This window comes from Oncorhynchus clarkii, chromosome 5, assembly GCF_045791955.1.
Source record: "Oncorhynchus clarkii lewisi isolate Uvic-CL-2024 chromosome 5, UVic_Ocla_1.0, whole genome shotgun sequence".
In the NCBI taxonomy this organism is placed as follows: domain Eukaryota; kingdom Metazoa; phylum Chordata; class Actinopteri; order Salmoniformes; family Salmonidae; genus Oncorhynchus; species Oncorhynchus clarkii.
The window spans coordinates 30,666,894-30,692,672 of NC_092151.1; the positions used below are offsets into that span (position 1 = coordinate 30,666,894).

Consider the following 25,779-nt stretch of genomic DNA (forward strand, 5'->3'; position numbering starts at 1 on the left):
TCTGGTCGACTGGCGGATCTGGGAGAATCTGGTCGACTGGCAGATCTGAGAGAATCTGGTCGACTGGCAGATCTGGAAGAGTCTGGTCGACTGGCAGATCTGGAAGAGTCTGGTCGACTGGCAGATCTGGAAGAGTCTGGTCGACTGGCAGATCTGGAAGAGTCTGGTCGACTGGCAGATCTGGAAGAGTCTGGTCGACTGGCAGATCTGGAAGAGTCTGGACGACTGGCAGATCTGGAAGAGTCTGGACGACTGGCAGATCTGGAAGAGTCTGGACGACTGGCAGATCTGGAAGAGTCTGGACGACTGGCAGATCTGGAAGAGTCTGGACGACTGGCAGATCTGGAAGAGTCTGGTCGACTGGCAGCTCTGGAAGAGTCTGGTCGACTGGCAGCTCTGGAAGAGTCTGGTCGACTGGCAGCTCTGGCTGCTCCATGCTGACTGGCTGCTCCATGATGACTGGTAGCTCTGGCTGCTCCATGCTGACTGGCTGCTCCATGCTGACTGGCAGCTCTGGCTGCTCCATGCTGACTGGCTGCTCCATGCTGACTGGCAGCTCTGGCTGCTCCATGCTGACTGGCTGCTCTGGCTGCTCCATGCTGACTGGCTGCTCCATGCTGACTGGCTGCTCCATGCTGACTGGCGGCCCTGGCTGCTCCATGCTGACTGGCGGCCCTGGCTGCTCCATGCTGACTGGCGGCCCTGGCTGCTCCATGCTGACTGGCGGCCCTGGCTGCTCCATGCTGACTGGCAGCTCTGGCGGCTCCTTGCAGACTGGCAGCTCTGGCGGCTCCTTGCAGACTGGCAGCTTTGGCGGCATCCTGCAGACAGGCAGCTCTGGCGGCTCCTTGCAGACTGGCAGCTCCATGCAGACTGGCAGCTCTATGCAGACTGGCAGCTCCATGCAGACTGGCAGCTCCTTGCAGACTGGCAGCTCCTTGCAGACTGGCAGCTCCTTGCTAACTGGCAGCTCTAAGCTAACTGGCAGCTCTATGCTAACTGGCAGCTCTATGCTAACTGGCAGTTCTGAACAGGCGGGAGACTCCGGCAGCGCTGTAGAGGCGGAAAGCTCTGACAGCGCTAAACAGGCGGGAGACTCCGACAGCGCTGGAGAGGAGGAAGGCTCCGACAGCGCTGGACAGGCGAGGCGCACTGTAGGCCTGATGCGTGGTGCTGGCACTGGTGGTACTGGGCCGAGGACACGCACAGGAAGCCTGGTGCGGGGAGCTGCTACCGGAGGGCTGGGGTGTGGAGGTGGTACTGGAAAAACCGGACCGTGCAGGCGCACTGGAGCTCTTGAGCACCGAGCCTGCCCAACCTTACCTGGTTGAATGCTCACGGTCGCCCTGCCAGTGCGGCGAGGTGGAATAGCCCGCACTGGGCTATGCAGGCGAACCGGAGACACCGAGCGCAAGGCTGGTGCCATGTAAGCCGGCCCAAGGAGACGCACTGGGGACCAGCTGCGTAGAGCCGGCTTCATGGCATTAGGCTCGACGCTCAATCTAGCCCGGCAGACACGCGGAGCTGGAATATACCGCACCGGGCTATGCACCCGCACTGGAGACACCGTGCGCACCACTGCATAACACGGTGCCTGTCCGGTCTCTCTAGCCCCCCGGTAAGCACAGGGAGTCTGCACAGGTCTCCTACCTGGCGTAGCCATACTCCCTGTTAGCCCCCCCCCAAGAAATTTTTGGGGCTGGCTCTCAGGCTTCCATCCGCGTCGCCGTGCTGCCTCCTCATATCTGCGCCTCTCAGCTTTCGCCGCCTCCAGTTCTTCTTTGGGGCGGCGATATTCTCCTGGCTGAGCCCAGGGTCCTCTTCCTTCTAATTCGTCCTCCCATGTCCATACCTCCTCTTTGGGCTGCTCCTGTTGCCTCTTCTCCTGCTGCACCTTTGGGCGGCTACACTCCCCTGGTTTAGCCCAGGGTCCTCTCCCGTCGAGGATTTCCTCCCATGTCCAGAAATCCTTATTGCGCGTCTCCTCGCGCTGCTCCTGCCTGTTGACACGCTGCTTGGTCCTTTTGTGGTGGGTGATTCTGTAACGGCTTTCTACTATCTCCTCTTCTGATGAAGAGGTAGAACAAGGATCGGACCAAAATGCAGCGTGTAGATTGCGATCCATGTTTTAATGAACAAATGTAAAACACGAATCAATACAAATACTACAAAATAAAGAACGTAATGAACGTAACGAAAACCTAAACAGCCTATCTGGTGAAAACACATAGACAGGAACAATCACCCACAAACACACAGTGAAACCCAGGCTACCTAAATATGGTTCCCAATCAGAGACAATGACGAACACCTGCCTCTGACTGAGAACCATATCAGGCTGAACATAGAAATAGACAAACAAGACATGAAACATAGAATACCCACTCAGATCACACCCTGACCAATCAAAACATAGAAAATACAAAGTAAACTATGGTCAGGGCGTGACAGTATGTTTATTTTTAGCTAGTAAATAAATAATTAAACCAATTTGTGTAGTACGTAAGGCTGGGATAAATAAGTAAGGCTGGGATTTTTTCAGATCCAAGAAGGGTTTATGATTTATTACGTTGACCGTTTTATGGATGTAATAGGTGAAGACCTTTAGAGTTTAATTCGGGAGATGGTAACGCTTTAAACAACTGCTCTCCTGGTGCCCCAAGTGAGTTAATTGTTACATGATCCATTTAAAATTGGGTAACAATTAAATATAGTTAGTTAATTCGATAAATAACAGTTATCAGATTAATGAAAGTGAAGTCAGACACCTGGGATTTGGTATCCATAATACAGTATAAATTCCTTTAGCCAGACAACATAGGGTGTTCCTAATATGGATGCCATACCATCAAGAACCCTCAAACTGAGTGGGATCACATGGCAGGAACCATAACTGTGAAGCATACTGAGTTCCCCCAGCTATAAAAACAATAGCTTAATGTAGAAGGCTACAAAAAGGACTTTACAGTGGGTAGTACAACAGTGATACTCAGGTATTACTAACACATGTAAAGTCGGAAATAAACCAGGAAATACATTATGTAAATGTCATTATTATAGTGTGCCAATTCATCACACTCTGAGATAATTCAGTTCATGGGAATGTGCCACAAATTATAATGATTTTCCTCAATTGCATATTGAGTGAATAGGCTGGAGGAGTAAAAGAAGCAGCTTCAGACTCTCTCCTCGACCACTCTACACAACAATACAAAAATGCAATAGCTTGTCTACAACAAGTCTCATTCAGTGTTGACTGATTGACACAATGAGAGAGGAATGTATTGATCTGCTGTCATAGGATTAATACATTTAGAGAAAAGCTCATCATGTATAATATTGCTAAATGAAGTAGACCAAATAAGGGCATGTGGAGTCAGTAAAGCGTCCATTTTGTGCCCCTCCTGTGTTCCAGTTGCTCACTGTACTGTGCTGTAGTTGAGTCCTCTGGGGAAGTTGAGGTGTGATGAGTCATACTAGGACTCATCTGTGTTCTTGACCTGCAGTTATTGTAGACACTCAACAGCTGAGAGAGAGATATCAATATGCCTTTAGATCAACACAGATATCATATATCCCATAATCATTATTATCATCATCATCACCACCACCATCTCAATAACAGTAAAACCTAATCGTTTGGCATTATCGTGCATAAGAGACCTCCCATTAACTTCTATGACTGCAAGTGAGCAAATAGTACCACCCCATCTAATGTGACATCAGTAGAGAAAAATGGCTGCCAAACTTGGAACCTCTTCGACAGCTCAGGGCAACGCCTTGATTAATATCCAATCAGGGTTGTCAACCTTCACTTTGACAAATGGTTGGGAGTTAAAATAAACTTCCCCTACTTTATTGTTGCTTCACCAGGGCATCTCTCTAACTCTACTGTACTCACTCAAGGCCAATTTACCGCAATGTGCTTTCATTATGGTAATTCACTTATGGGAACACACACACACACACACACACACACACACACACACACACACACACACACACACACACACACACACACACATGGCTCTGAGAAAAAGCTAAAAAAAAAAGCAAAAATGCAAGACTCTTCAAAAGGACTGGAGCATAAAAACAATACTGCCAAAAGGGTGAAGTATGTTTTATGTGTGTGTGTGTGTGTGTGTGTGTGTGTGTGTGTGTGAGAGAAGTGTTAAAAGGAGTTGTGCTTGTGTGAAAACAAGGCTGATAAATCACTAAATAACATTTGCTTTAACGCATTCATCTTCGCATTTGAAAGACACATATCCCATAAACCTACTGTACATATCTCTCTAAGGTTACTTCCGGCGCCGACAGAGATGGCCGCCTCGCTTCGCGTTCCTAGGAAACTATGCAGTTTTTTGTTTTTTTACGTGTTATTTCTTACATTAGTACCCCAGGTCATCTTAGGTTTCATTACATACAGTCGAGAAGAACTACTGAATATAAGATCAGCATCAACTCACCATCAGTACGACCAAGAATATGTTTTTCGCGACGCGGATCCTGTGTTCTGCCTTACAAACAGGACAACGGAGTGGATCCTATGCAGCGACCCAAAAAAACGACTCCGAAAGAGAGGGAAACGAGGCGGTCTTCTGGTCAGACTCCGGAGACGGGCACAGCGCACACCACTCCCTAGCATTCTTCTTGCCAATGTCCAGTCTCTTGACAACAAGGTTGATGAAATCCGAGCAAGGGTAGCATTCCAGAGGGACATCAGAGACTGTAACGTTCTTTGCTTCACGGAAACGTGGCTTACTGGAGAGACGCTATCCGAAGCGGTGCAGCCAACAGGTTTCTCCACGCATCGCGCAGACAGGAAAAAACATCTTTCTGGTAAAAAGAGGGGCGGGGGCGTATGCCTTATGACTAACGTGACATGGTGCGATGAAAGAAACATACAGGAACTCAAATCCTTCTGTTCACCTGATTTAGAATTCCTCACAATCAAATGTAGACCGCATTATCTACCAAGAGAATTCTCTTCGATTATAATCACAGCCGTATATATCCCCCCCCAAGCAGACACATCGATGGCTCTGAACGAACTTTATTTAACTCTCTGCAAACTGGAAACAATTTATCCGGAGGCTGCATTCATTGTAGCTGGGGATTTTAACAAGGCTAATCTGAAAACAAGACTCCCCAAATTTTATCAGCATATCGATTGCGCAACCAGGGGAGGAAAGACCTTGGACCATTGTTACTCTAACTTCCGCGACGCATATAAGGCCCTGCCCCGCCCCCCTTTCGGAAAAGCTGACCACGACTCCATTTTGTTGATCCCTGCCTACAGACAGAAACTAAAACAAGAGGCTCCCACGCTGAGGTCTGTCCAACGCTGGTCCGACCAAGCTGACTCCACACTCCAAGACTGCTTCCATCACGTGGACTGGGAGATGTTTCGTATTGCGTCAGATAACAACATTGACGAATACGCTGATTCGGTGTGCGAGTTCATTAGAACGTGCGTTGAAGATGTCGTTCCCATAGCAACGATTAAAACATTCCCTAACCAGAAACCGTGGATTGATGGCAGCATTCGTGTGAAACTGAAAGCGCGAACCACTGCTTTTAATCAGGGCAAGGTGTCTGGTAACATGACCGAATACAAACAGTGCAGCTATTCCCTCCGCAAGGCTATCAAACAAGCTAAGCGCCAGTACAGAGACAAAGTAGAATCTCAATTCAACGGCTCAGACACAAGAGGCATGTGGCAGGGTCTACAGTCAATCACGGACTACAGGAAGAAACCCAGCCCAGTCACGGACCAGGATGTCTTGCTCCCAGGCAGACTAAATAACTTTTTTGCCCGCTTTGAGGACAATACAGTGCCACTGACACGGCCTGCAACGAAAACATGCGGTCTCTCCTTCACTGCAGCCGAGGTGAGTAAGACATTTAAACGTGTTAACCCTCGCAAGGCTGCAGGCCCAGATGGCATCCCCAGCCGCGCCCTCAGAGCATGCGCAGACCAGCTGGCCGGTGTGTTTACGGACATATTCAATCAATCCCTATACCAGTCTGCTGTTCCCACATGCTTCAAGAGGGCCACCATTGTTCCTGTTCCCAAGAAAGCTAAGGTAACTGAGCTAAATGACTACCGCCCCGTAGCACTCACATCCGTCATCATGAAGTGCTTTGAGAGACTAGTCAAGGACCATATCACCTCCACCCTACCTGACACCCTAGACCCACTCCAATTTGCTTACCGCCCAAATAGGTCCACAGACGATGCAATCTCAACCACACTGCACACTGCCCTAACCCATCTGGACAAGAGGAATACCTATGTGAGAATGCTGTTCATCGACTACAGCTCGGCATTCAACACCATAGTACCCTCCAAGCTCGTCATCAAGCTCGAGACCCTGGGTTTTGACCCCGCCCTGTGCAACTGGGTACTGGACTTCCTGACGGGCCGCCCCCAGGTGGTGAGGGTAGGCAACAACATCTCCTCCCCGCTGATCCTCAACACTGGGGCCCCACAAGGTTGCGTTCTGAGCCCTCTCCTGTACTCCCTGTTCACCCACGACTGCGTGGCCACGCACGCCTCCAACTCAATCATCAAGTTTGCGGACGACACAACAGTGGTAGGCTTGATTACCAACAACGATGAGACGGCCTACAGGGAGGAGGTGAGGGCCCTCGGAGTGTGGTGTCAGGAAAACAACCTCACACTCAACGTCAACAAAACTAAGGAGATGATTGTGGACTTCAGGAAACAGCAGAGGGAACACCCCCCTATCCACATCGATGGAACAGTAGTGGAGAGGGTAGCAAGTTTTAAGTTCCTCGGCATACACATCACAGACAAACTGAATTGGTCCACTCACACAGACAGCATCGTGAAGAAGGCGCAGCAGCGCCTCTTCAACCTCAGGAGGCTGAAGAAATTCGGCTTGTCACCAAAAGCACTCACAAACTTCTACAGATGCACAATCGAGAGCATCCTGGCGGGCTGTATCACCGCCTGGTATGGCAACTGCACCGCCCTCAACCGTAAGGCTCTCCAGAGGGTAGTGAGGTCTGCACAACGCATCACCGGGGGCAAACTACCTGCCCTCCAGGACACCTACACCACCCGATGTCACAGGAAGGCCATAAAGATCATCAAGGACATCAACCACCCGAGCCACTGCCTGTTCACCCCGCTATCATCCAGAAGGCGAGGTCAGTACAGGTGCATCAAAGCTGGGACCGAGAGACTGAAAAACAGCTTCTATCTCAAGGCCATCAGACTGTTAAACAGCCACCACCAACACTGAGTGGCTGCTGCCAACACACTGACACTGACTCAACTCCAGCCACTTTAATAATGGGAATTGATGGGAAATGATGTAAATATATCACTAGCCACTTTAAACAATGCTACCTTATATAAATGTTACTTACCCTACATTATTCATCTCATATGCATACGTATATACTGTACTCTATATCATCGACGGTATCCTTATGTAATACATGTATCACTAGCCACTTTATACTATACTATGCCACTTTGTTTACATACTCATCTCATTTGTACATACTGTACCCGATACCATCTACTGTATCTTGCCTATGCTGCTCTGTACCATCACTCATTCATATATCCTTATGTACATATTCTTTATCCCCTTACACTGTGTACAAGACAGTAGCTTTGGAATTGTTAGTTAGATTACTTGTTATTACTGCATTGTCGGAACTAGAAGCACAAGCATTTCGCTACACTCGCATTAACATCTGCTAACCATGTGTATGTGACAAATAAAATTTGATTTGATTTGATTTGATTTGATTTGATCTCAGACTGCAATATGACAGGCCAGGATTCCACAGCACGGAGACTTTCTTAACAGCATCAATTTCCATCAATCACAACAGCAGCAATCTCCAGTGTAACTAGCCTTTTATAACGCTCAATAAGCATCAAATGAACAGCTGGGCCAAGTACAGTGACTGATGAGATCATTTGAAGAGTTTATTTCCAAAACGCTATATATCCATTTTCAGAAATGTTGGTAAATTAGCTTTTATTGTTTAAAGACCTTATGAAAGAGATTAGTGTGTTTTTTCACTATCTAATCATGGCATGGGTGCTCTTCTCCAGAGCAGCTTAGTTGGTGAATTCATCTTAAGATAGCTAGGTGAGACAACCACATATCACAATCAAATATACAGGATACAAACATTCCATTCCAGCTAAACAATGGATATATAGCATTTTGCAATAAAACACATTGAAATTCACATTCACAAAAATCGATGAATAACAAATATGAGCACAGTAATATTTTACAAACACATGAAGGTACCACTAAGCAATAATTTCTGATTAAAAAACACAAGTGTGAAAAATGTGTGAACATAGCGTTTTGGAAATACATCTAATTCTAGGCCATGTGACTTGTGTCTGAACAGTATTTGGCATAACTCGTTGCTTTCTAGCTACCTTCTTGACAGTTCAATAAGAACATGTGGGAACTAACTAGTTTTCTAATTGTTTACAAACAAATGAGTGTTGTGGCTAGCCAAAAATGACTTGTTTTGAAAGTTGGATCACCTTATACTTTGAGGCTTTAAAAGTGTTCTTACACTATGATTTTGAACATTCATAACAACTGGGAAACTTCCATGGCAGGCATTATTGTCACCTTAGTTGGCTAAACAACTTATGAGTGAGAGGAAGCACAAGCACCACCACCAATCAGCCTACACCTGTCGTTCCTATGACAACTAACTTTTGCCTATCAGCAAATGACTACTGTCTGAACACACAAGTCGAATCACAAGTCCCTATCTAGTGCTAAGAGCTGGGGTTCAACAATCTTTGAAGCTTTCGTATGGTATACTGTAAAATGAAGTGAGGCTAGACTGCCAATACAGTACCTAATTAATATGTGCTGTTGTAGTTATTAGCATGTTGAATTATGCAAAGGAGAGAGACTTTCTGACAACAAAGTATTCACTGGTCGAGTCCGAGTCGCGTCACAGGTCATGAAACTCGTGAGGCCAACACATAGAAACAGAATGAATAGAACAAATATTATTTTACAAGTATTACAAGACAGCTAAAGACTCCTGGTTTATATGATGTACTGTTAGTGTGATGCCTAGTTGAGCATTCTGACAGCATCAGCCCTGTCAAGGCCACAGAGCCCATGCCCTATCCATAGAAAATGAATTGAAAGGGACGGAAAGCCATTTGGAATCAATAGCATGCATAGATTGCATGCCGGCACAGTGGCCATGTTAGTGGATTTAAACATGGAATGTGTATAGAACGTTCCATGATGGCCGTACAAACACAATCACTGACCAACATATTTTGCAATGTTTTGTGCATCACACATTCACAATCAACAATAATGGTAGGGCTATGTCCAAGAGAACGCAGACCTTCTCTTGGGCATAGTCTAATATTGGTTCTATTCATTCTGTTTCTACGTGTTGGCCTCTACTAATGTCAGGGCCAGCCAACAATAGAGTGTACAGTTGTGAGACAATGCTACATTTCCAGAGAAGGTCACAGAGAATTCCCATTATTTAATAACAAAACATGCAGTTTAACATGTACCGTGATGAATAATACATAACAGAGGGAGAAATGGGGGGGGGGGGGGGTGTTCCACTTCATTCAATGTTAATGGGTTGGATGGATTGTTTGCAGAGGTTCCAGACACAGACAGGTAGAGTGTACTGAGTACTGACACAGAGACATGGAGTCTAGAGAAAAGTGCTGTTAATAGTAAACAACTTTATGTGAAAGTTGGGGACAGAGGTAGATGGGGGGGGGGGGCAGCCCACCTGTATCTTATTTTTATGAGTATTTCACAAGGACTAGGTGTAGGGTTAACTTAGGTCCTCAATGTGAAATTATCCAGATTAACTTTCAAAAACGCAAATTCAAGAAAAATAAAAGGAAACCGAGGCATTTCTATCATCAAAGTCATACAGAAAAACTCTGAATGAATTGCTTTCTATCAGTTTAAGTTAGCCACTCGATGCGGATGACACTATTTGCTTAAAGCTGTGGCGATATAAAAGGACAACCGCAGTGATCAAAGGGACACTTTGATGCTTTGTGTGAAACACTGTATTTTTTCTCAACATTCCATTTAACTCAGTGGTAACCAAATAAGTGGAGCGGCATACAAAGCAGCCATGACAAATGAAGCTGAAGCCTTAGTTAATCTGCCCAATTCTTTCAATTAGCAGAAAGCCAATCAATGCGACCCTACCCGTTCCATCCCTATCATCTTAAGCATTGGGGAGGGAGGGGGAAGACAGAGTCGGTGGTGAATTGGATGGCCTTTCATCTTTCATGCAAATGGACTACGTCTGCCTTAATGCAGGCATGCTTTCAACTGTCCCCACCTCACCGGTCATACCCACACACAGATGGGGAATAAGTGTGTCGGATAGGACTACTGAGCACCATTATCCATGTTAATTGGCCAGGCTTGTCATAGTGAGGTCCTGATTTTCTTTGTGGCCGTGGCCAGATCTCCTCCAGAGCATCTGGGGTAATTGTTAGATTGAGGACATAGAGCCAATGTTCTGTCCTGTTCTTTTTTGTGTTGTGTCTTACCAGAAGATACATTTTCCAATACCATCACCATCTGATTCGACAGCAATACATTTTGTTTATGTTGGGAGACATCATCGAACATAAATTGCTGTTATTGTAGGTACAGAGGCCAAACAATAACGTAGATAGGAAAACGGAGCAATTAACTCACCATAAATCCAGGCGATGAGGCCTGAATTCACTCCGGGTCGCTCCGAGGGAGCTGCGGATGGGCATTTACGGCTGTGTTTCCTCCGTTCACTCTTCATTTCTCTCCTTTTATTCCCCTCATCAATGTAAACACCACGCCAGTGCTGGTTGATAACTGGTGACAAACTAACGGCAGGTGATAAAGGCATTAACCCTGCCATCAGGGACGCCACAAATCAGCCAGCCATTGTCACTTATGGCATACGACTGGCATCGCCACAGAGACAAGATTCATTAGAAAGCTCAGTGTGTGACACTGGAGGCAGAACTGAGAAATACTGATTGATACAAACTGGGCCATGGATGGATGGAGGGATGGATGCTATTTTCAGTCCCCAAAGATAGAGAATCTTGTTCATTGAATTGGTTGAAGTTGTACATTCTAAAGACTAATGCTAGCATTCAATAATATTCTCAATTGTCTCTGTAAGATGTAAAGGGGAAGGCTTGCCTTAACATATCCACTTGAGAGTCTTTAGTGTGGGATGGTTTGTATAGTAGCAAGTAATTTGTTCATAAGAGCTGGGTCAGCCAAACCCAGGTTGAGCTTTTTTCCAATCAAAACCTTAGTAGATACTAAACAATAGATACCTTGAATTCCGTTGTTAACAGCATTTGGATTAGACATACTGTACATGTTCTGAACTTTGGATACCAATAGATATTACATGAATATCTTCCAATGTTAAGAAATATAATGTGAAACCTAAAATGCGGTTTAAGTTAACGCTGCGCCTCAGGCAGTTACAGCCTGTTTTGGAACCGTGCTTTTGGAAATGTTGAGACAAGAGAAGTGTAAATAGTGGCTATAATGTATATGAAAGGCATACATTAGCCAGCTGGAGAATTACATAAGCAATTTTCTATGGGCAGGAAATTAAATCTAGCTTAAATAACCCAATATAATCAGGAGTTAGCGCCAGATCATTTGTATGATAACAGAAAATTATACAGGGCTATTTTGGAGAGTACATCCACCTGTTGCCTTAATCGGTGTGCCAAAAAATGATTGAAATGAGAGAAAGAAAAGCAGGCATTTTCCCTTTGATAAAAAATGAGGGTAGAGAAAATATGTGTCTATCTTTGATATAAATGTTCTGGTTTGTAGAGAGATTGCAGCGGGTAGTGTGGAAGTTTATGACCTGCTACCCTAAAGGCATGGATATAAGACAGGAAACATATCCCTGTTTGTGACATTCGTGTCAAACCCCCATTGATGTGAACATTTAGTGCAGTTCTCCTGTTGACATCAATGCATGATTCATGGCCCATTTGTCTACAATTTAAGAAGATGATGCAAGACAGAAGACATCATGATGAGAATATAAACCTGTGGACAGGGAGTGTTTACTTTACTTGATATTCCATGAGATCTGAGGCCATGACATGACTGACTCTCTCTCTCGCTCTTCCCCACTCTATTTATTTGTAGTTGTGGGAGTTTTTATGTTCATTTATTTACTTGTGTAAATTGTATGTGTGTAGGTGCATGAACGTTTGTGTGTGTAACTATGTGTAATGCTCCTCACAGTTTCAGCCATCATTTCAAAAGGGACCACCTGTTGAGATAATACAAGCCGGGGAAGTTATTTCACTTGACAGGCAGCAAATGCATCAGACAGGGGCCCAGCCAAGCAGCCATTAGCAGTGTTTGTGAAGTCCCACGGAGCCTGGGTAACTGGCTCGTCAGGAAGTCCCTGTACAAGTGGCCCGCATTGCTCTGCTATGGGTGATTGTACATTGGGTGGGATATAAAGGACAGAATGCTCTTTCCTGGTGTACAGTATACACCCTGACACATATCCCTCCGAAGTCATTACCAATCTTGGGACCCTGGGACTGAGCACCTCCCTCTGCAACTGGATCCTGGACTTTCTGATTGGCTACCCCCAGGTGGTGAGGGTAGGTAACAACATATCTACCAGGCTGACCATCAACATGGTGGCCCCACAGGGAGTAAATGATTCCCCTCATTTACTCCCTGTTCACCCATGACTGTGTGGCCACGCAGAACTCCAACACCATCATCAAGTTTGCTGACTACACGACGTGGTAGGCCTCGTCACCGAAGATGATGAGACAGCCTACACGGAGGTCAGGGAACTGGCAGTGTGGTGCCAGGATCACAACCTCTCCCTCAACGTCAGCAAGACAAAAGAGCTGATTGTGGACTACAGAAAACGGTGGGATGAGCAGGCCCCCCATCCACATCAACAGGGCTGTAGCGGAGCGGGGTGAGAGCTTCAACTTCCTCTGTGTTTCACACCAGAACAGTTGTAAAGAAGGCACGACAACGCCACTTTATGGCCGCTCATGCCCTCAAAAAGTTATACAGCTACACCATTGAGAGCATCTTGACTGGCTGCATCACTGCTTGGTATGGCAACTGCACCACCCTCGATCGCAAGTTGCTAGTGGTGCGGAGCGCCAAGTTGAGGACCAAAAGTCTCCTTAACAGCTTGTACCCCAAGCCATAAGTGTGCTGAACTGTTAATCAAAGGGCTACCAGGACTATTTGCATTGACCCTTTTATGCACGGACTCTCTTGCACTGACTCTATGGACACACACAGGACTCTAATCACACACTAACACGGTGCAGCTGTATAACTTTTAGAGGATCTGGGGACCTGTGCCAAATCTTTTCTCCTGAGGGCACAACGGCACAACGGTGTTGCCGTACCCTCTTCACAACTGTCTTGGTGTGTTTGGACCATGACAGTTCATTGGTGATGTGGACACCAAGGAACTTGAAACTCTGCACTTCAGCACCGTCTATCTAAATGGGGGACTGTTCAGCCCTCCTTTTCCTGTGGCCAATGATCAGCTCCTTTATCTTGCTCACATTGAGAGAGAGGTTGCTGTCCTGGCACCACACTGCCAGGTCTCTGACCTCCTCCATATAGGCTGTCTCATAGTTGTCGGTGATCAGGTCTGTTGTGTCATCAGCAAACTTAATGATGGTGTTGGAGTCATGCTTGGCCAGCAGTCGTGGATGAAGAGGGAGTACAGGAGGGGAGGGTTTGTCTGAAGGCATAGCAGTTTTTTTTAAACATCCGGATTAGTATCCCGCTCCTTGAAAGCGACAGCTCTAGACTTTAGCTCGGCACGGGTATTGACTGTAATCCATGTCTTCTGGTTGGGATATGTACCAGGACTAGGATTTGCCACTGTGGGGACGACGTCATCGATGCACATATTGATGAAGCCGGTGACTGAGGTGCTATACTCCTCAATGCCATTGGATGAATCCTGGAACACATTCCAGTTTGTGCTACCAAAACAGTCCTGTAACGTAGTATCCACGCCATCTGACCACTTCCGTACTGAGCGAGTCACTGGTACTTCCTGCTTTAGGTTTTGCTTAAGCAGGAATCAGGAGGATAGAATTATGGTCAGATTTGCCAAATGGAGGGCAAGGGAGAGCTTTGTATGCATCTCTGTGTGTGGAGTAAAGGTGGTCTAGAGTTTTTTTCCCTCTGGTTGCACATGTGACATGTTGGTAGAAATTAGGTAAAAATGTATTTATGTTTAAGTGTTTGCTTATGGCCTTATACAGCTTGAGTGCGGTCTTAGTGCCAGCATCGGTTTGTGGTGGTAAATAGATGGCTACGAATAATATAGATGAGTACTCACTTGGTAGATAGTGTGGTCTAGAGCTTATCATGAGATACTCTACCTCAGGCAAGCAATACCTCGAGACTTGTTTAATATTAGACATTGCGCACCAGCAGTTATTGACAAATATACACACACCCCACCCCTCATCTTGTCCTCATCCTGCCGATGCACAGAGAAGCCATTCAGCTATATATTATCCGTGTCGTAGTTTAGCCACATCTCGGTGAAACATAAGATGTTACAGTTTTTAAGGTCTTGTTGGTAGGATATTCTTAAATATTGATTGTCCAGTTCGTTTTCTAATGATTGCACGTTGGCCAATAACATGGTGGGTAGTGGTAGTTTACCTACTTGTCGGCAAATTCTTACAAGGCACCCCACTCTCCTCCCCCTTTTTCTCAGTCTTTTCTTCACACGGATGACGGGGATTTGGGCATCGTCTTGACAAAGCAGTATATCCTACACGTTGGACTCATTAAGGAAAAAATATTTGTCCAGTTCAAGGTGAGTAATCGCTGTTCTGATGCCCAAAAGCTCTTTTCGGTCATAATAGACGGTAGCAGCAACATTATGTATAAAATGAGTTACAAACAATGTGAACAGCAGACATCCCCATTATCATAGTTAGCATTTCGCGGTAAAGTCTACACCTGTTGTATTCGGCACAAGTGACAAAAACTTTTATATTTGATTTAATCCTCTTCAGTACACACAGCTCAATTATGAATTTTCTAAAATGTTTTCTTGGTGCAGAGCAAACAACATGATTCAATACGAGTGGGAATGTAAATACACAAGAAGAAAAAAAAAGATAATTGAAAAGTGTTTTGCCACTGCCACGATAATTCACAGAGCCAATAAACTGTGATATTCTAGTTCTTATTTCTGGTTAGAAATTAATCAACTAATTCAGTGTAGCCAAGCGGATGGCTTTAACTGCACGTAAGTGGCGGAAACATCTCAAGTAAATTAAGAGCAAAGGGTGGTCCTCACTGGAGGGGGGGGGGGATGGGTGCCATAACTGCTGGTCCTAGAGGCCGTCACATGCTCAACGAGGTCCCTGGCACGGTGCTGAGTATGTGGCACCTGATTTATGGAACGCCGCTGCCCACCATGTGCCCAGTGCACCAGAGACCCACTGAATAACCACATGACAGGCCTCATTTGTTTGTAGGCCCTGAGTAAAGATTCAGCCACACATAGGAACCTGTGAGGCACGCGCCATAATGCCTCCAGATAGGACTATTCAGCAGGCTGAGAATGAGGTCATCTGTCAGCTGAGACAGACAGATAAAGAAACGCCTGGTATTTGGAGACCTTTGGGAGGTGCGCTGATAACAGGTAGAGAGAGTTAATCGGCTCTGTATTCAAATTATATGGCTTTGTAGGGGAGAGCGGGTGAAAGCATCCACATAAATGATTGTTGTAAATGGCTCATTTTTAGACATGCTTGGAGGTTGGTGTTATGGGAGAAGGACGCTTCAGTATTTAGGGCCAGGAGTTTGTCCTACATTGTGACCTGACCATGGAAAACTCCAGGCCCCAGTTAAGGGCTATATCTACATATAAATTATACGGCTGAAAAGTCTTTACACTTTCCAATACAGCCTAAGGGGAAACAAATCTAAACTAACTAGCACATATTCTATTCTAAAATCCATTATGCAAAGAATGACAAGAAGGAGACGACAATTATTTTTTTTCCTATGAAAAGCCTTTGATGTCAATTAAAACCAGTGTCCCAGACCTGCCCTTAGTAGCTTGTGCCCTGTAGCTGCTCACCCCATTGTGTGGTGACAATACCTTACAACTAGTGATTAACATAAGGACAGGTTTGTAAAAGCAGCCAATACCAGCATTCTTCCGTCTCTCCTCTCTTCCGTCACTCTCCCTCACAGTCTCTCTCTCAGGGGAGTCAAACTGAATTAACCTCCAACCTGTCTCCTTGTTGCACGATTAAATTACATTTTTCTGCAGTTTATAAACAGGCCAAGCTTGAAGACCTTGTTTTATTTTACTGGCTGGGAAATGAGAAGATGGAGAATGAAGGGAAAATGGAGCGAGTGGCTAATCTCTCAGAGAGCAGGTTTCAAGTGTCAGGAGTTTGTTTGTTTTTGGAACAAGATGGCACTAGACAATGCAAGTGTTCATCTTTGTTCATGGGTATTTAATTCAGCCCAAAAAGATAGCAGCAAAAAAGACAGAGCCCCCCCCTGTTGATTTCCACAGAGTAAAAAATGTCACACACAAGGTCATGATGCAAATATCTCCAGCTTTGAATTAATTGAGGCGATTACTTATGCAAGCTAGCCGGCCGTATGGTGGATGTGTTTACGCGGAGCTGAACCTGCGCCAAGAGGATCCACTTAATGATTTATTCAAGGAAAAGGATTGTCTGTATCGCTTTGAGATATATACGGAGCATCATTAAGCAAAATCTGGAGAGAGATATTATACACTACATGACCAAAAGTATGTGGACATCTGCTTGTTGATCATCTGATTCAAAAATCATGTACATTAATATGGAGTTGGTCCCCCGATGGACAACCATCTCTGTAGCACAATCAGGTATTTATGGTAGAGTGGCCAGACGGAAGCCACTCGTCAGTAAAAGGCACACGACAGCACGCTCGGAGTTTGCCAAAAGGCACTTAAAGACTCTCAGACCATGAGAAACAAGATTCTCTGGTCTGATGAAACCAACATTGAACTCTTTGGCCTGAATGCCAAGTGTCACATCTGGAGGAAAACTGGCACTATCAAATGGTGAAGCATGGTGGTGGCAGCGGCATGCTGTGGTGATGTTTTTCAGCAGCAGGGACTCTGAGACTAGTCAGGATCGAGGGAAAGATGAACAGAGGAAAGTACAGAGAGATCCTTGATGAAAACCTGCTCCAGAGTGCTCAGGACCTCAGACTGGGGCCAAGGTTAACCTTCCAACAGGACAACAACCCTAAGCACACAGCCAAGACAACACATGAGTGGCTTTGGGATAAGTCTCAGAATGTCCTTGACTGGCCCAGCCAGAGCCTGGAACTAAACCTGATCAAAAATCTCTGGAGAGACCTGAAAATAGCTGTGCAGTGAGGCTCCCCATCCAACCTGACAGAGCTTGAGAATATCTGCAGAGAAGAATGGGAGAAACTCCAAAAAATACAGATGTGCCAAGCATGTAGTGTCATACCCAAGAAAACTTAAGGCTGAAATCGCTGCCAAAGGTGCTTCAACAAAGTACTGAGTAAAGGGTCTGAATACTTATGTAAATGTGATATTTTAGTCTTTACATTTGTAATACATTTGCAAAAATGTCTAAAAACCTGTTTTCGCTTTGTCATTATGGGGTATTGTCTGTTGATTGATGAGGATAAAAAAACATCTAGTCCATTTTAGAAAAAGGCTGTAAAGTAACAAAATGTGGAAAAAGATAAGGGGTCTGAATTCTTTCTGAATGCACTGTATAGTGTATCATAGTGTTATACTCGACCAAGGACTTTCCTAACATAGCACTTTCAAAACACTGTTGTTACAAGAGAGAAAATGTGCTCTTTGATTATCAACATATACAATGATTTCTTCATGCAACTAATAATTCCCTGTGATTCTTCATATCAGTCCTTAAATTATTCAAACATTGAAGCCATTGGAAAACATTTTACTACTATTTAAAAAATAAAAATAATAATATCCATGCACATTTTCAATGACATAACATTTTCAGTCGCATGACACTTGACCCTCAAATGCACAGCAATCTAGCCCTACTGTTGTTGGCTTGACAGAGTACACCTCCCTCCATTGACACTGAAAACTTGGATCACTAAAGCGTTACCCTTTCTGCTACAGCTGAATAATGCAAAGTTCCTTTCCCAAAAGAAAATGTATCACATAAATAAACAACATTAAATTAAAGTATGGCTGTGTCCTGATCCTTCTCTTCTCACCGGGAAAAGTGTTGTGGGTTCAGGAAGTGGAGTTTGGATAAATTGCTTTTTGCTGAATGATAAATACAAGTAGAGACAGGAGGGCAGCTCCAGGAAACAAGATGTTAAACTTTGTCATGCATAATTTAACATGACATGAATAGCGTTCAGACTAAAAAGCCACCGTTGCAATCTGCCATCCCTCAATTATTAAAGATGAACATTCCTGAGGTGCAGTTTGGGGTTCAACGTGGATAGTGTAATCTACAGCTATTAGAGTGACCTGCAGTCACCAGAATTAACTTTCTTTCAACACTTTGTTCTAACAAAAACAAAACAAAAAAAAGTGCTTTGAGGCCATAATATAGGACTCCTCTTCCAGGAGTATACACACTGGACAGTGTTTAGTGAGGGTCAATGAGTTTCTCATCGACTAACCCCCATTCGTAAGTGACCAGACCAATGTCAATGACCTCTTCCATCTTGACTTGTAGTCATTACTTGTGGGTGACAGACAGATGAAGGGTCAATGGCTATGGCCAGGCAAGGGAACAAACTATGGATAACAGATTCACCCAAGATACATTTTCTAACATTACCCTTGGCATTTACCAAGGGGATGGAGATTTAGTGGAGATTTGGAGTTGTAGAAGAAAACACATAAAAAGTAGATTTCTACTTTTTGAGATAATCTGTAATAAAATAGTAACAGTGATAGGTAAAATCAATTGTGTGTAGAATATTTTAAGTGTAACATATAGTGCCACCCCCCCTCAATACATCAGGGCATGGACTCTACAAGGTTTTGAAAGCGTTCCACAGGGATGATGGCCCATGTTGACGCCAATGCTTCCCACAGTTGTGTCAAGTTGGCGGCTGGATGTCCTGTGGGAAGTGGAACATTCTTGATACACACGGGAAACTGTGAAAAATCCTGCAGCGTTGCTGTTCTTCACACAAACCAGTGCAGCTGGCACCTAGTACCATACCCCTTTCAAGGGCACTTACATATTTTGTCTTGCCCATTCACCCTCTGAATGGCACATACACAATCCATGTCTCAAGGCTTACACATCCCTCTTTAACCTGTCTCCTCCCCTTCATACATTTACATTTGACTAATTTAGCTGAATGTCTTATCCAGAGCGACTTATAGTAGAATGCATACACTTTCATCCATACTGGTCCCCTGTGGACATCGAATCCACAACCCTGTGCCATGTTGCAAGTGCCAACCTGCCTCCAAAAACATTGATCATTTGATTCATTCACGATGCCTTACACATGTGCAAGGCCACCAGTACAAGAGGCAGAAAAGCAACCCCTCAGCATGTTCTTTTCTTTAAATGCTTAATTTGGTCATTGGAGACCCCACACTGCTGAAAGAGACAAGAAACATTGATTGAACTTTGTTTGCAAAACCACCTAAACAAGACTAAATGTTCTGTGGATCGTTTTAAGAGCTCTTGGGAATAAAAATATGCTCTAATGTTTACCAAAAACTAAATGAAGCATTCAAAGAAAATAGTACCCTACCTACAATCAAACAGGGGAGGTTCTATAATGGGCCTTGAGCGTGTGCAAGACACAATTTATCAGATTTGGAGGCAGAACAACAGCTCTGGGATTCGATCTTGCAACCTTTCGGTTACTAGTCCAACGCTCTAACCACTAGGCTACCTGCCGCCCCACGGCCTTGGCTAAAGGCTGTGCAAGTAAAATATAAGGAGTGCATAGGGATTAATAGGTGGAGGATGTCACCAAAAATGGTTGCTTTTCAATCAAAAATAAATAAATAAATACAAATATTTAACAGAAATATAGGATATTCTCATTCTCTCAACAATACTGTGACTTTTCTATAGTCTAGTCAGTGGACTACAGTGGACTATTACATACTACAGTGGTACCCACCTCTTTTATCCAGACTGTGTTGGAGGCTGTCCTCCCCCTTCCTCAGGCTGTCAGTGTGCTGGTTGTGGGTATGTGTCCCCTGGCTGGGTCCATACTCATCCAGGCCCTGGACTTTCCCATCAATCAGCTGGTTGTGGACCTGGTTGGGTGTGGAGGTGTGTGTGTGACCCATCTGATCGTCCTCATCACAGTCGTAGTCATCCAGTATGGGGGTCTCCCGGATGGGCATGCCGATGACAGAGCTGTGCTGTAGCTGGCGGGACCCCCGGAAGCTGTCCCTACCCTGGGGTCCCAGCAGCACAGAGGGGATGTAGTGGATCTCATGGGTGGCCTCGGTGCTGGCGCTCTTCTGGGGGATGCGCCGGCGCTTGCACCAGCGGTGACGGGTGTACAGCACCAGTGTGAAGAGAAGAATGAGGAGGAGGAGAGCGATCAGGCCTCCCTGGAAGAAAGAAGGAGAGAGAGTGAGACATACAAACACATATACAAGCACAGAGACACTTAAACAAACAACACTGACAGCGAGCCAGGCAGTGGTTTTAACTTGCCAGTGTTTTAGTCAGAGTGAGTCAGTCCCACAGCCCTAGGGTTTACACATGCCAATGCGATAAGGTTGTTAGCCTAACTCGCCCCATCTCCGTCTCCAAGCCATAGCATTCCCCTCAAAGCCTGCTCATGCAAATTCACCGTGACACATCCATTGCTCCATGGTTTGTACCATTTCATGCCATCACAGACACATCAAAGACTCTCTGGCAGCCAAGCTGAGAGTGAAAAGCACACTTAATCCATACACATACAGTCACTGTGTATGGGCCATAGACTAATAGAGCTGACATATTCCAAGATTAACTGACAATTCTTCACCGTAGTGGTCAACGGAAAGTATCCGGTGAGAATCTGAAAAATTGTGACGACCTTAAGGCCATCCATCCTCTATTGCAGTCAGACACCATTTTTTTTGGACACTACACCTGCCAGCCATTCTCTGTGCCTACTGTATAATACAGTGTATAAGAGCAGATAGGGTTATTCATCAAAACATTTCAAATTCTATCTTCATGAGGAAAAACAAACCACTCTCAAATTATAACTAATGCACTGCTGGGTGGCCATAATCAAACCATGGAGAGGTGGGTAACTCCTAAGAGAGGAACGTCCTCCGGAGAATAGAAGAGCAGCTTCTGGGAAATACACTCCCCGCCTGAAACAAAGTCGTCCGGCAACAACAACAGATGAGAGAGCTACTGTTTCATAAAACTTACAGGACACCAGAGGAACATTTTGAACTTTTCAGATTTTTTTTTTTTTTAAAGGATTGTGTAGAGGTGGAGTTGAGACTGGCAATGCAATATTTGAAACATAACGAAATAATAGACACAATCGTTAGCAAGCAAACAATAATGATCATAGCTGTAAAAGAAAATAGAATTCAAATGTAAAATTAGTCTGGTAAGAAAAGTTAATCTTTTAGCACTCTCTTTCATTATAACAACAGCCATGTAAATTCACAATGTTTCCATGAGGGAGATGTGGTTTTCATTCATCTTAAGACCCTACAAATCCCTGATGCTTTAGTCTGAAGTCACTCCACAGGGAGGAGAAAGACTGGGAGCCGGAGGATTCAAATCCCTCTCAATCTCTTTCTTTTTTTTGTCGATGTCTTTCTCTCCCTCCCCTTCATCACTCACTTTTGCTCTCACTTCAGCTTTCTTTTCCTTGAGCCATCTGCCTTACATCTCTCTCTATCTCTCTCTCTGGCCCCCTGTCCCTCTCCCAAACCCCCTCCCTCACAGATTACCACCTACTCATATGGTGTATTACTGGCCACAAACTCAGCCGTGACATTTGTTCAACATCCTTTAGAATCAATTAAGAATAAATAAATTAACAAATGACAGAGAGTTAAAACCGTCTGGCAGAATTGAATATGTAACCAAGTCGTTACATCAACTTTTTTCCCCTCAGTGGCTATCATCGACATGCTGAAAGCCATTATCCATGTATTCTATAGTGAATAGGGATGAGTGGATCAAAATGATGTGTAGCATCAAAGTGTTGCACAACTGACATCAGATTACCCAAGCCATTATGCTCTGCTGAAGAGGCTCTGGAACTAAAGACAGCTCTTGCCAGTGAGTTTCATCTGAAGAACCACTATAGGTACCTTTTCAATCTACATCAACCACTGGATACTTTGGCAGTTTTGTAAATCATTCTTCCTCATCTGTTATTCCATTATAAAGCATAATAAGCCGTGCCCCGGGGATAAACTTCAGGATAAAAACAACAACACACTAGGCCAACCCATCGTGCACCTGTTCTGTTCTGTAGCCACCATCTGGGCACAGGGGAAGCAGCTCCCTCCCTGGCAGGCACACTGAGAAACTAGAGAGCTATAGTGCATTAATCTTCAGGAAACTCATGGAACTAATATTCCATCCACACTGTATGCAAATATCCGTACATCGGTCTACATACTAACGCATTCATTCATCACATGCACACACGCGTGCACATATGGCCACACACACACACACACACACACACACACACACACACACACACACACAAACATATGCTCCCTTTCCATGCCTTGGAGGGAATGCAATGCCAATCCAGAGATGTATTTCATTCAGAGTGGAGACTGTGTATACCTCTCTAGTCAGAGAGGGTGTTAACAGTGCTGTATCACAACTAGTGGAGCCTGTATCTGGGTGAGTAAACCGTTGTAGCCTATATGAGATGAAACCTCACTGGAGTGGACTTGAGGGCCAGCTTCACCCTCTCTTTTTCTTTCTCATTCCATCGCTTTCTCTATCTCCCTCATCCCCAGCTTGGAGTTAAAATACCATTTGTCCAGGCAGCTGCTATCTACTCTCCCCGTCCAACTGCAACTCCTAGAGCCAAGGGATGGAAGACTGACTCGGCTCAATTCTTTCTACACCCACAGGGGATCCTTTCCCATCAGCCATAGCCATTCAGGAAGTGATGTCACCAGGAGAGTGGTCTCAAACAGGTAGTGTGGCCAGAGGAAGAGATGAGGGGAAAAGAGCAGCATGTGCTGGGAACTTAGAGCCTACAGTAGTTGAATACCTGTCCCATGTGACCTTTTCAATACAGCTTGGTGAGTGAGAAGGACAAAGTTATGAATTGTACATTTTGATTCAGAAAAATGACAAATTAATTGAACCATAAAGTATACTATGCATGTGGTGAGTTAAGTGTACATTCAACCAAAACAGAGAAAGCTAATTGCAAAATAAACAAATAATTGACCACCCACATAAAAAACATATTCCAAGATAATTGAAAAATGTAATATAGAAAGTCCACAAACTGAGCCATGAAATCACCAGGGAAATTACATTGACCCTCGGTGGCCCTACTTAATCATGAAATCTGATTAAACTCTGATTGAAAACTGAATGGAAAATCTCCATTGAGTTTTAACTGAAAATAACAGGTCTACCTCCACATTATATTCCTTTCCTCAGTACGGCTACAGAAAGGCAGGCATATTGATTGGCTTTGTCTGAGTTCCATCTCTCAGTCCCATCACTGCCCACCCCTGAGCCCCCATCACCTCCCCATACATCCCCCATGTTTCTCCATGCAGCCCTCCTTGGCCCTGACTCTGATCCCCGGGTAGGGGGAGAGATTTGTGGGTAGATTTGGCTGTCTCAGGCCCTCACCCTCCTGAATTATAGCAGGGAATTAGGCCTGAGTTACTCCCTCGCCGCTAGCCCACCCTGCCTTCCCTCTTCCTAAGCCAAGCAGCTCTGGCTAGCCCTGGATCTCTGGGTGTCCTCATATGCAGAGGGATGCCCTGCATACATAGATCATCAAGATATATAGTGTTTTATTTATATTCATTATGGGGGTTCTTCATGCAGGGAGAAATAGACCATGGGATGATAAGCAGATAGTTTTGTTCTATTCATGTCCCGTTGCTAAGGACATACTGTACTGTCAACTTCCAAGTCGTCACAGAGATAATAATAAATCAGCAGAGTTGTATTAGACACCATAGCTACATAACAGGCTGCTAGACCACATGCATCAGAGGTATAAAGCCAGTTATTATAAACTGGGTGGTTCGAGCCCTGAATGCTGATTGGCTAACAGCCATGGTATAGCAGACTGTATACCACTGGTATGACAAAACATGTATTTGAACTGTTCTAATTACTTTGGTAACCGGTTTATAATAGCAATAAGGCACCTCAGGGGTTTGTGGTATATGGCCAATATAACAGGGCTAAGGGCTGTGTCCAGGCACATATCATCATGCGTAAGAACAGCCCTTAGCTGTGGTATAAATACAACAAACCCCCTCGTGCCTTATTGCTTAATTATACAACTGATTTACTAGACAATTGTTTGCAACATGTGCAAAGCATAAATCATTTTTGTTCCCCAGTTCAATAAACATTGAATTTATCAATATTAAAAGGTAAACCGGAACTTGTGAGAAGGGATCCAGAATTAATGTCATGTGTAAATTGAAGACACTTTAAATAATCAATTTAAAACAAAAGAAACAAGAAATCAAGAAATGTCGGGATTGAATCCAATTAACAACCCAAATAGCACTGTAACAGTAATCAAATGCATTTTATACGTACAGTATCTACACTGGATGAATTGAAGATATCTTAGGAATGTACAGTAGTAGATATATTAGAATGAACTATGTAGAGAATCCAAAATGTATGCAACCTGATGCCGGTGCCGTGTGAATGTGGTCCGTGGAGTGAATTGAAACAGGGAAGGGTGAGTCAGGGCATTAGAGTCTGATAGACCAGCTGACTCCTCACCTGTCAGGACATCTAACACAGCTCTCACAGACTGTTCACTTCAGATAGAGTCACCGACAAAGAGGAATGATGTCCAGGATACAGAAACACTAGTATGACATGGTTTTTGTAGTAATAGTTGTGATAACATGAAATTGGTTGAGCTGTTGATTGATAATGGAATATATTACTAGATTAACTAGCTTGTCCTGCGTTGCAAATAATCAATGTGGTGGTTGTTAAGTTATCATCGAATAGCCTACTTCGCCAAACGGGTGATGATTTAACAAACATATATGCGAAAAAAGCACTGTCGTTGCACCAATGTACCTAACCATAAACATCAATGCCTTTCTTAAAATCAATACACAAGTATATATATTTTAAACCTGCATATTTAGTTATAAGAAATTCATGTTAGCAAGCAATATTAACTAGGGAAATTGTGTCGCTTCTCGTGCCTTCTGTGCAAGCAGAGTCAGGGTATATGCAGCAGTTTGGGCTCATTGTGAACGACCAAATAATTTGCCAGAATTTTACATAACATTGAAGGTTGTGCAATGTAAAAGCAATATTTAGACTTACGGATGCCTCCAGTTTGATAAAATACGGAACGGTTCCGTATTTCACTGAAATAATAAATATTTTGTTTTCGAAATGATAGTTTCCGGATTTGACCATATTAATGACCTAAGACTCGTATTTCTGTGTGTTTATTATATTATAATTAAGTCTATAATTTGATATTTGAT

General features: G+C 44.3%; 1 protein-coding gene across 1 annotated transcript in view; it reads right to left on the reverse strand.

The window, feature by feature from the left end:
* Positions 1-25,779, reverse strand: part of LOC139408645 (astrotactin-2-like) — a 447,901-nt gene that overhangs the window by 317,248 nt on the left and 104,874 nt on the right. Inside the window, exon 3 of the mRNA XM_071152798.1 lies at positions 20,229-20,670. Coding sequence (XP_071008899.1) covers positions 20,229-20,670 — 442 coding nt within the window. The remainder of the gene's footprint in view (positions 1-20,228; positions 20,671-25,779) is intronic.